At 42.1% G+C, this 12,005-nt stretch overlaps 1 protein-coding gene across 1 annotated transcript in view; it reads left to right on the top strand.

Moving 5' to 3' along the window:
* LOC129622138 (neurexin-3-like) overlaps positions 1-12,005 on the top strand; it is a 468,103-nt gene that overhangs the window by 136,504 nt on the left and 319,594 nt on the right. Inside the window, exon 4 of the mRNA XM_055539028.1 lies at positions 6,830-7,033. Within this exon, the coding sequence (XP_055395003.1) occupies positions 6,830-7,033 (204 nt within the window). The remainder of the gene's footprint in view (positions 1-6,829; positions 7,034-12,005) is intronic.

The following is a 12,005-nucleotide window of genomic DNA, read 5'->3' on the forward strand; positions in this document are numbered from 1 at the left end:
TGAGCATTACTTTACTAACGTGTGAGATGAGTGCAATTGTGCAGTAGTTTGAGCATTCTCTGGCATTGCGTTTCTTTGGGCTTGGAATGAAAACTGACCTTTTCCAGTCCTATGGCCACTGCTGAGTTTTCCAAATTTGCTGGCATATTAAGTGCAGCACTTTCAGAGCATCATCTTTCAGGATTTGAAATCGCTCCACTGGAATTCCATCACCTCCACTAGCTTTGTTCGTAGTGATGCTTTCTAAGGCCTGCTTGACTTCACATTCCAGGATGTCTGGCTCTAGGTGAGTAATCACACCATTGTGATTATCTGGGTCGTGAAGCTCTTTTTTATACAGTTCTGTGTATTCTTGCCACCTTTTCTTAGTATCTTCTGCTTCTGTTAGGTCCATACCATTTCTGTCATTTATTGAACCCATCTTTGCATGAAATGTTCCCTTGTATCTCTGATTTTCTTGAAGAGATCTCTAGTCTTTCCCATTCTGTTGTTTTCCTCTATTTCTTTGCATTGATCACTGAGGAAGGCTTTCTTATCTCTTCTTGCTATTCTCTGGAACTCTACATTCAAATGGGAATATCTTTCCTTTTCTCCTTTGCTTTTCGCTTCTCTTCTTTTCACAGCTATTTGTAAGGCCTCCTCAGACAGCCATTTTGCTTTTTTGCATTTCTTTTCCATGGGGATGGTCTTGATCCCTGTCTCCTGTACAATGTCACAAACCTCCGTCCATAGTTCATCAGGTGATCTATCTATCAGATTTAGTCCCTTAAATCTATTTCTCATTTCCACTGTATAATCATTAGGGATTTGATTTAGGTCATACCTGAATGGTCTAGTGGTTTTCCCTACTTTCTTTTTATTTACACATTAGTGAGCCTCAAATAGGATCAATGCAAAGAAATTCATTCACATCCATACTCATTATGATAGAAATGTTGAAACCCAAAAAGAAAATCATGAAACAGCAAGTCATCATATACAAGGGATCACAGTAAGAATGACAGCTGATGTCTATTTAGAAGCAATGGAGCCCAAAGACAGTGCATTGACATTAAAAGTGCTGAAAGACATATATCAACAACCAAGAATTCTATAGTCAAAAAAAAAAAATCTGTCTTTCCAAAGTGAAAGTGAAATAAAGATGTATCCAGGTAAACAAAAAACAGAGACTTCATTGCTAGTATACTTGCCATATCAGATCAGATCAGTCGCTCAGTCATGTCCGACTCTTTGCGACCCCATGAATCGCAGCATGCCAGGCCTCCCTGTCCATCACCAACTCCCGGAGTTCACTGAGACTCATGTCCATCGAGTCAGTGATGCCATCCAGCCATCTCATCCTCTGTCGTCCCCTTCTCTTCCTGCCCCCAATCCCTCCCAGCATCAGAGTCTTTTCCCATGAGTCACCTCTTCGCATGAGGTGGCCAAAGTACTGGAGTTTCAGCTTTAGCATCATTATTGTTTTTGTTTTGGCTCCATCCCTTCATTCTTTCTGGAGTTATTTCTCCACTGATCTCCAGTAGCATATTGGGCACCTACTGACCTGGGGAGTTTCTCTTTCAATATCCTATCATTTTGCCTTTTCATACTGTTCATGCGGTTCTCAAGGCAAGAATACTGAAGTAGTTTGCCATTCCCTTCTCCAGTGGACCACATTCTGTCAGATCTCTCCACCATGACCCACCCGTCTTGGGTTGCCCCACAGGCATGGCTTAGTTTCATTGAGTTAGACAAGGCTGTGGTCCTAGTGTGATTAGATTGACTAGTTTTCTGTGAGTATGGTTTCAGTGTGTTTGCCCTGTGATGCCCTCTTGCAACACCTACCGTCTTACTTGGGTTTCTGTTACCTTGGGCATGAGGTATCTCTTCACGGCTGCTCCAGCAAAGTGCAGCCATTGCTCCTTACCTTGGATGAGGGGTATCTCCTCACCTCCGCCCTTCCTGACCTTCAACGTGGGATAGCTCCTGTAGGCCCTTGAGCAAGTGGCAGCAGACAGTAATTTGAATCTTCATGGGAAAAAAAAAATACAAAGAGTTCCAATAAAGGTAACTGTGTAGGTAGTAATGAAAAGTATAATTAAGCATATCTTTTTCTTTCTTCTTTTAACTGATTTAAAAGGCAGTTACATAAAATAATCTATAACATTGTATTATTGGGTCTATCACATATAGAATTGTAATATATTTGACAATAAAACAAAAATGAATGAAGCTATGCTGGAGAAAGGGAATGACACCAGATGGTGTCATTTGAATCCACAAGAAGAAAGAGAGACAGAGATGGTAAATAAGCTTAACTTTAAAAATCTCTATAAATATATCTGAGATCTCATTGCTTCACTTCGTAAAAAGACAGAAGTTTTTATAAAGCAATAAGTATAACAATGTATTTTTGAGTTTGAAACATATATAGACATCACATGAATAACAATAATAACACAGAAGGGAGGAAGAGATGAGAGCATGTAAGTAAAATTTCTATGTCTTTCTGGAATTAAGTTCATATAAATGGGAAGTAGATTCTCATAAACTAAGATTTATGTTGTAAGCCCTAGACCAACCACTAGGAAAGAAGCTTTTAGTTAGTTAATTATATAGTTGTTGCTGCTAAATCTGACTTAGTTAAGTCTGACACTAAGTCAAGTCTATCTCTTTTGCAATCCCATAGACTGTAGCCCACCCGGCTCTTCTGTTCATTGGGTTTCCCAGGCCAGCATACTGGAGTGGGTTGACATTTCCTTCTCCAGGCGATCTTCCTGACCCAGGGATCAAACCCACATCTCCTGAATTGGTAGACAGAATCTTTACCACTGAGCCAACTGGGAAGCCCAATTATATACTTAAGAATCATCAAAGAAATTAACATAATATGTTAAATATTCACTTAAAAGAAAGGGAAGTTATAAAAGCAGAAACGAGGAAAAAAATAGGAGAACTGTATTGTAATCTCAGCATTTCATGATAAAGTCTTTCAATACTCAATAAGCTGATAGACTTTAGATCAAATAACGTTCTTTCTTTAGACTCATTTTCCCTCAAATTAGTATTCCATTCATGTACCCCTTTTATTTGAAATATTTTAAGCAAGTTAATATGAATTCTGAAGCAAATTTATTTTCAGCTGATTTCTATATTAAATTTTCTGCTTCATCACCTTCCCCTGAAAAATACTATGTTACTAATAGAACACACTCACCAAGATACACACAAAGGTATGCGCTGAGATCCGTACTTCGTTTTGTACCATTGGATGCTGAACTACACACTCACCTTATATTTATTCTCCGACACTACCAATATTGACATAAAGATGCATATTCTCTCACTGCATATATCTAGAGGGATCAAATTGGCCATTAATTTTGGAATTATTTAAGTTGAATGCATCCAAACAACCATTTCATGGCTCACCAAATGCCTTCGCATCTCTTAAAAAGGAGTGTGCTTGAGTGTAGGTATTTATAGTAGAAAGTCATAGTAGTACTTAATGGTGTTCAAGGCAGTGGAACCCCACTCCAGTACTCTTGCCTGGAGGATCCCATGGGCGGAGGAGCCTGGTGGGCTGCAGTCCACGGGGTCGTGAAGAATCACGCAGGACTGAGCAACTTCACTTTCACTTTTCACTTTCATGCATTGGAGAAGGAAATGGCAACCCACTCCAGTGTTCTTGCCTGGAGAATCCCATGGACGGGGGAGCCTGGTGGGCTGCCGTCTATGGGGTTGCACAGAGTTGGACACGACTGAAGTGACTTAGCCGCAGCAGCATAATCATAAAGCCACGTAGAGCATTGTGCATAGTAATGTATAACAAGATATCATTTAGAAATTTGTATCATTGGACTTCCCTGGCAGTGCAGGGGTTAAGGCTTGCAGTTCCGCCACAGGGGGCACAGGTTTGATCTCTGGTGGGGAATTAAGATTCCACATGCTGCACTGTGTGATGACAAAACACACTAGGTTTCAGTGAACTTCTTTAAAAACAAACACAGGACTTTCTGTTTATGTAATTCTATATGGTCATAAAATACAACTTTGAATAATGGCATTTATGTGTCTGTGCACACATGTGCATATATGCACAAATACACAAGCATACCACACTCTGCCATGAAGCAGTATAGATGTACTCTGGGTGCTAAGAAACACGGGTGTGCTTGTGGTATAACTCTCGAAATGTGGCCAAATCATCAAGTATACAGCTGTGAGAATCAGACTGCCTGCATTTAACTTCTAGCTTTGCCGTTTGTTAGATGTGTGACCTGGTATCTATAAACTATAATAATAGTGTCTTCTTCATGATGTGCTTGTGAGGATTGAATGCATCTTAATGCATGTAAAGTCTTAGAAAGTGAAAGCAAATGGTTTAAGTGCTCAGTAAATTTTAGTGATCATTATTGATCTTTTGATTCTGCTCTTTCAGGAGATAGACGTTTCTTTCGCGTCTGGAGTGTGTGTTAAATTTAGATTATACTTCTCATCTAAGAGCAGATCTTCAAAATATGTTTTCAGTTTGATGGTGTCTGTTACTGTCCCGCCTTCATTTGTGACCCTTAGAGTTTGCAAATTGCAATATACAACTATTAGCATGTCACGGATTTTACTGGGTGATGGTCGATTCCCAGGGATGACAGGTGTATTTATACTGTTCTTCATGCACCTTGTGTGTGTTGTGAAAGTAAGGTTGGGGGTAAGATGATGACACAGACTATTTTGAGAACCTTCCGGGTGGTCTGCCTCGTCTCTCCAATCTGTTCCTGTTCCTTTTATACAGGAAGACAGAAGATGTTTATCTCTTTGTTAATCATTCATTTACTTCTCAGTATCTACCCAAATCTGTTGATTTCATTGTAATGTCAAAGCACCTTTGTATAACTATTCTCAAAATATGCTTGATGCTTCTGGTAAAGTTTGCTATTATCTGAGCATTCCCCTATTTCTTTCTTTTTTATATATGGAGACACTTTTTTGTCTACCTATCAAATCTGATGCCATCACTTTTCATTAAAAGCTCCACCCATCTACCAAGACCAGTTTCAGACTACCCCATGTATTCTACTCACCTGCGTGCTATAGCCTCTGTCTTCTGAATGCGCCTGGCTTTATTGATGCACCTTTGCTGGGCCATTTAGCCGTTTTTAAATTCTAGTTTGGTTATTTGTGTGCACTGTTTCTGCCTTCAAGACAGGGATCTTGTTTGCTTCGCCTTTTGTACCCTCCACGGTGCACATGTGCTCAGTCGTGTCTGACTCTTTTGGGACCCCGAGGACTGTAGACTGCCAAGCTCCTCTGTTCATGGGATTTTTCCAGGCAAGAATACTGGAGTGGGTTACCAGTTCCTTCTCAAAGGGACAGTGTGTATAGGAAAGTAGCAAATATTTAGCAACAGCAAATATTTAATAAGGACTGCTTCAATGCCAGGAATGGAGCTCAGTGATGACTGGCTTCATGGGAAAGTGAGTTTTGCTTTTGTCCTGTGTTCTGTAAACATATTTGCTCAATGAATGATTCAACAAATTCACATTTTGAATGACATGATGCTACAGAACAGGCCCTGGACTTGCTATTGGATATACTGGTTTAAAATCCAGACTATGTGGCTTTGGGATGATAATACCCATCCCCCACCATGAGCTGTGGTTTTCTGTTTGAAAGTAGGAATAATAGACCCACCTTGTGGCATTAAGTGAGCTAACATATTGGAGGGGCTGGAGGGCTCATAACGAAAGTGTTGTTTAGATTGGCAAAAAGGTGAGCTGCTCCTTTTCTTATAAAGGTACTACTGGAATAAAAATAAAATGGCTGGTTTTCAATGCTGTCCTTAGCTTTTGTTGTTGTTCTAGCCCTGGCTCTTATCAGTCTTCTTTGAATGGGCCAAGCAGACTCTCACAAGGCCTGGCCACTAGGGATGCTCTGAGGCCTGGCTATGCTGCTGTTCTTTCCTCTTCCCAGCAGCACTTGGCAAGTATGTATTTATTTGCTACCGTGCTTATAAACTGCTCCTTCTCTCAGGTTCTTCATGAAGTGCTCACAGGACTCAGGCTTTGTTTAGTGTCTTTGGCTTTGTCGTATCTACAGTGTAAGAAAGAAAGTGAAGTCGCTCAGTCATGTCTGACTCTTTGCGACCCCATGGACTGTAGCCCTCCAGGCTCCTCTGTCCATGGGATTTTCCAGGCAAGAGTACTGGAGTGTGTTGCCATTTCCTTCTCCAGGGGATCTCCCCAACCCAGGGATTGAACCCGGGTCTCCCACATTATGGGCAGATGCTTTACCATCTGGGCCACCAGGGAAGCCCAGAATTACAATTACTACTGTCTGTGAGGACATTTTCACTTCTGCAGAATGACTTCACATCCATTATTTCCTTTGTTGCCATTGGCGAGTCGGTGAGCATGGTAGAGCAGGGACCAAGGCTACCAGATGTCCTTTGCAAAAGAGGACCCTCAGCATTTAAAGGGCCTGCGTCTAGCTTAAAAGTGGCAATGGAGATTGAGCAAATGCAAGCCCCATGTTAGTTGCTCAGTTGTGCCCATCTCTTTGTGACCCGTGGACTGCAGCCCGCCAGGCTCCTCTGTCCATGGGATTTTCCAGGCAAGGATACTGGAGTGGGTTGCCATTTCCTTCTCCAGGGGATCTTCCTGACCCAGATATTGAACCAGGGTCTCCTGCAATGCAGGTGGATTCTTTACCAACTGAGCTACTGGGGAAGCTCCCAAACACAAGCCACCTGTCTACAAAGTTGGTGCATCTTCATACTATCCTGCTTACCCTGGAAGCGAAGGCAAATGCTGAAATTCTTCCTCCTAACCATTTCTTCCTTTCTTCTCTGCAGAGGCGTCTATCCTGAGCTATGACGGAAGCATGTACATGAAGATCATCATGCCCATGGTCATGCACACCGAGGCAGAGGACGTGTCCTTCCGCTTCATGTCCCAGCGAGCTTACGGGCTGCTGGTGGCCACCACCTCCAGGGACTCTGCCGACACCCTGCGTTTGGAGCTCGATGGGGGGCGTGTCAAGCTCATGGTTAACTTAGGTATCGTATGAAGTACCCTCTGCCACTCCGTTTGGGCTTGTCTTCCCTTTCTTTTCCGATTTTCATTGGTTTGATTGAATTCTTTGTTTGTTTCTTGAAAGTTAGCTGCTCACCTCTTGTTTAATAGACTGAGGATAAAATCCAACAGCAACAAACACCTTCTCCTTGTTTCTGCATGAGGTTTTTGATGTCAATTTCTGGTTTCTGACAGTGGTGGTATTTCTTTACTAGAAGATTCGTTTTCTAAGTTTCCTTTCTTGGTTTTTTGGAATCGTTTAGCTTTGTGTGAAACACGCTACTTTGGTCCATCTTTTGATCAATCCCATTCTCATTAAGTCCAACTCCTCGGTCACCACTCAAAACAGTCAAGGTTAGAGAGCAGGGCCAGGGCAGGAGATAGTAGCAAAATGGGAGGGTGGTATTGGAGGGAACAGAGCCACATGAGTGGGATGGGGAATGCAGTTTGAAGCTCCACAGGGACCAATCGCACGGGAAATTCTAGTGGCCTTGACAACACTACTATCTCCTTATACTTTCTCCTAGTAGGGAGGACAAGGCGCAGTGTTTCCATGGTCCCACTGGGGGAAAATTCTCTGAGTTTAGAGTCTGACACATTGAAGGACAGTGTGTCTCCCGATATGTATCTCCTTCTTCCTTCCTGACATTCCTACCCTCATTCAGCAGCCCTTTTTATAAAGATGATTAAGTCACACTGTTAACAGTTACTCTCTTCTCATATAATACATATCCAGTTTTCCTTCACGTTGAAAAATTGGCGATTTCAAATTGTAACTTTATTGAGAAAGGACTTCTTCTTCTACTGTAATTACTTATAGTAATACTTTGGAAATTCCTCTTTTTATGGCCTCACATTCTTTTGGGCTACTGACCTTGACTGAATTTTAATCAATACACTTTGGAAAGTGGGGACCTCTTGGCTTTTGCAAGAAAAAAAAAAAGGCAATCTGTGTTTCTGTTGATTCTACTCAATAGAAAGTCAGTGCCTTGTGTTGACACAGCTGAGTTCAAACTTTCTAAGCCTATGATTGGTTGGAGGATGTAGAATATGTTTAGATACACAGCTCCTTCCTAAAGATGTCAGTAGGATGGCTTGTCAGAGGCGTGGGGATGACATGGTGGACACATGTAGCAGATACAACACGGTCCAGAATCCTAGATGGCCTGCTGGGAAGGTGGGAAATCCATACCACTCTTATCTGCTGTCAGGTCAACTGGTTACACTTGAAAAGTGCCTGTACTACAATCCTCAAATGCTCTAGGACACAGAAGACTGTTTTGAGCAGTGGCTTGTTCAGTTGTGTCTCCTTTTTTTTCCAGTTTGCAGCTTTTACAATATTATGCCCTTTTTCTTTTCCAACCACATTTGATTTCTGTTGTCAGTGCGTCTCTTGGTTTTTCTTTTGTGTACGTGTGTGTTTGGTTATTTTGGTTTTTTTTTTTTTTTTTTCTTTTGCTGGATCTTTGTGAGTGTTCTTGAGTTTCTAGTCCTCCCCACCATCAGCCATGGTAAATCAAAAGATGGTATTCAACCCTTCAAAGGCCCAAAGCCTGCGGCCCGCATAGCAAACAGCCTTGCGAACAGAGTGTACTGAGCAGCCTACAGGGGCTGGCATCCCCCTGTCCCCTCCACCTTCCCCTCCCTGCACCGTGCTCCCCAACTGAAACCACCCAACCGGACTGCATACCTGAAACCAAGCACCAGGAGCCGGCTGTCAGCTTCTCTGAAAAACAGCAGAAAAAATTAAAACCAAGAACAACCCCTTCCTGAACCCAAATGAAAACAAATATGACCTCCTACTTAGCTCCCAGAAAAGAGGATTTAGCGTCAATTTTTAACCATCTATTTTAAGGTAGGAGAGAGCCCGAGACATAAGAAATACTCAGCCCTTTGGGGTTCTGGGGAAATGCACATTGGCTTTAAGCAGATAACTTTTTTTTTCCATTTTAGATGTTGTTTTGTAAGATTAGAAGGCCAACTGTGACAGGTCTCACGTCTTACAAGGAAAAATGGAAGTGGAGGGAGATAAAAGGGGATGATTCAGAAAGATGAGCAGTTTCTCTCTCTCTTCCTTTCACACACACACACACACACACACACGGAGTCATGGATTCCAGATGTATTCCTAGAAGCATTATTTTTCCATTTTAAACTCTCATGAAAATCCGGGCGATGTGCATTTTTAAAAGACTCTGCTCTAGCCTCCTGGCTCCTTTCTGCACGTGATCAGTGTACCTCCTTCTAGATTGAGGCATCGTAGGCAAAACAGAGCGAGTCTACCTGGAGAGCACCGTGCTTCTCTAGAAACAATGGTGACTTTTTTCTCTGAAGGGTATGGTTCACCACAATTACTAGTTTCAATTACATAGCTTTCTTTCAACCATAACTGGAAACTGAACTTAAATTCCTTGAAGTGTACATACACACTCCATACTCATGCTTTGTTTAAAGGTTCTGTTGCCCTCCCTGCCAGGGTGTACCCCTTCATAAATGCTTTCTTTCTCCCAGTCATGAATTCATAGTACTCTTTTTTGATTATAGTAGTAAACATCTCCAAGCAGCGTGTTCATTTATGTACAAAATCCCCATCACTAATTTTAGATGATCCCTCCCTCCATTTAAGTTATGTCTCTTTTCTAACACAGGCGCTAATGATATTCCTGTTTATTTCAAATTGTTCACACATATAAGCTCATGATATACATGTCTGTATTTTTCTGCTGTAATATATCTTCTAAATGTCAAGGAGACTAGGCTTTTCCAAGGGTCTTTCTTCCTGAAGATGGCAGTTGTGGCAATAGCAGGCATGGACAGTGTCCAGCTAAGCATAGCATGTTTTTTAAAGCTGTGAGGTTGACTATTGACCAATCATATTTTGATCTCTTACTATTAAAAGCTATAATCACAATTTTAATATTATAGTATCTTTAAATATTAAAAAAACCCTTATTTTAATCCCACAGTAAGTTTGTGAGATAAATCAGTTAAATGTTTTTATGATTGCTTGATAGACATGAAATAAAGAAAGTAGGTCTCAGAGGTGGGACTACCCATGTTTCTAAACTACTCGATCATCCTGGGTTATCCATTACCTCCAAAGATCAATACTGTGGATCAACGATGTGATGGACTTAATGACTTCTGACTGCTTTCATGATGGTCACCTTTCTCACATGCGCAGAAGGCAGCTTTTGCCTTGGTGCTTGGTTTGAGTGGAGCCAACAAGTCCATCAGCGTTGGTGCAGCCTCATTCATGGGCCTGTAGAATCCTCAGCAAGATGCAGGCCACCCTTCCTCAGTGGCGGAGGCTTGTAGGCAGTGTCTTGCAGCTTGGTTAATTGCATTCAGGTTCTCCAGATGCTCTCTGTCTTTGGAAGCAGAGAAAGTAGGTCACAGTGGTGAGACTACCCATGTTTCTAAACTACTCAGTCATCATGGGTTCTCTGTTACTCAGGCAGAGAAAGTACTACTGTCTACTGTATCCGTCATTGAAGGCCCACAGCTCCTAGAAACGTTCATCTCTTCCTTGCTCAAACCAAAGCTCATTAATATAGAAAATAACATTTCTCCTTTTTAACTAAAATAAAACAACACAAAAAAACAAAACAGAATGAACATCATACACACACATCCACATCCCTCAAATACATGCCAAGGCTCAGGCAGAGAGAGAACTTCAGGTGTTACTAGAGCTCTAAAGGAGATTGACTTGCCATGACAGTTCTTCTGATTTGTTTTTCATTAAAAAGTATGTCCTCACTAGCAAGACCGCTCTCTCAGACCCTATGAACAAGGGGCTGGGGTAGATTTTTCTTCCCAAGCGTGTGTTTCAAGTAAAGTAACAAAATCATTCTCCACCTCTCAACCAAATGTACCCAGCTGTTTGCTGTCTTGAAAGGTCCAAGTCCTCATGTTGATTTAAAGACACCATTCAGTTCACGGGACCGTGTGGATGAACCCAGAAAGACGAGTCTGACCCAGTACCTCTGTCTAGATCAGGTCCTTGACAGAGACGAGATCCTCAGCTGCAAAGAAACCCAAGCAGAAAACCGCTTCTCGTTTAAAGTTTTTGGGTTTCTTGCTTTAGGTTCCCTCTTTCCCTTTCCTTCTCTGAAGCATGCCCACACACCTGCTTCCCCTCCTCCTTGCATCCACGAGGGAAGGGCATTTCTCCAGCAGCTGAGACCTTGCTTCTCCCCCACCTCCCCGCCCTCCCCTCCCCGTCCCCACCAGGGGCATGGCCTCCTCTGTCCGGCGATCGTACCAGATGCTCCAGGGCTGTTTGCTCCCACTTTTCTGTTGCGGTTGACGACACATGACAAACCTAACCGCATGAAACCAAACCCAGATTTTTCTCAAGAGATGTTCTGGGGAACAAATTAGCTTCCCGCCCCCACCTTCCTCAGAACGCTTGGGTGTTATAAATTGCTCCTGTCTGGATTCACGTAGTTTTATTCTGCCCCATCACTCGCCACTTGTTTCTTTCACACTGACTTGCTTAAAGTGATTTACTTCGGGACGTTTAAAAGGTGGCGTTATCTTTCCATAAACCCTCCAAAACTACTGGGTTAACTTTAGCTAGAAGAAGAGCACAGTTTCTAGCTGTATTTTTTTTTTCTTGTAATTTTCTCTCTTTCCTTGGTCATTTTCCTTTTACCTTTTAATATCTGGCTTTAAACACATTCTTATGTGAATTCTGATCATCATAAAAAAAAACAAACTTAGGTTCAGATGGGCAGCCTGCTAACAATGTGCCCGAGACACGTCTCTGACCATTCTGCCCCATCACCTGCTTGACCTTCTGTGCCGTGTGTCCATGGTGCCAAACAGAAGCTAATAAAAGGATAGATGCTCTGATCTCTGACCCAAAATACCTTTTCTGGTGACCAGAACTGGAAAAAATAGCCATCTTTTTATTCCCTTTATTTCCCACCCCCCCCCTTTTTTTTTTAA

The sequence above is a fragment of the Bubalus kerabau genome, chromosome 10 (assembly GCF_029407905.1).
Source record: "Bubalus kerabau isolate K-KA32 ecotype Philippines breed swamp buffalo chromosome 10, PCC_UOA_SB_1v2, whole genome shotgun sequence".
NCBI lineage: Eukaryota > Metazoa > Chordata > Mammalia > Artiodactyla > Bovidae > Bubalus > Bubalus kerabau.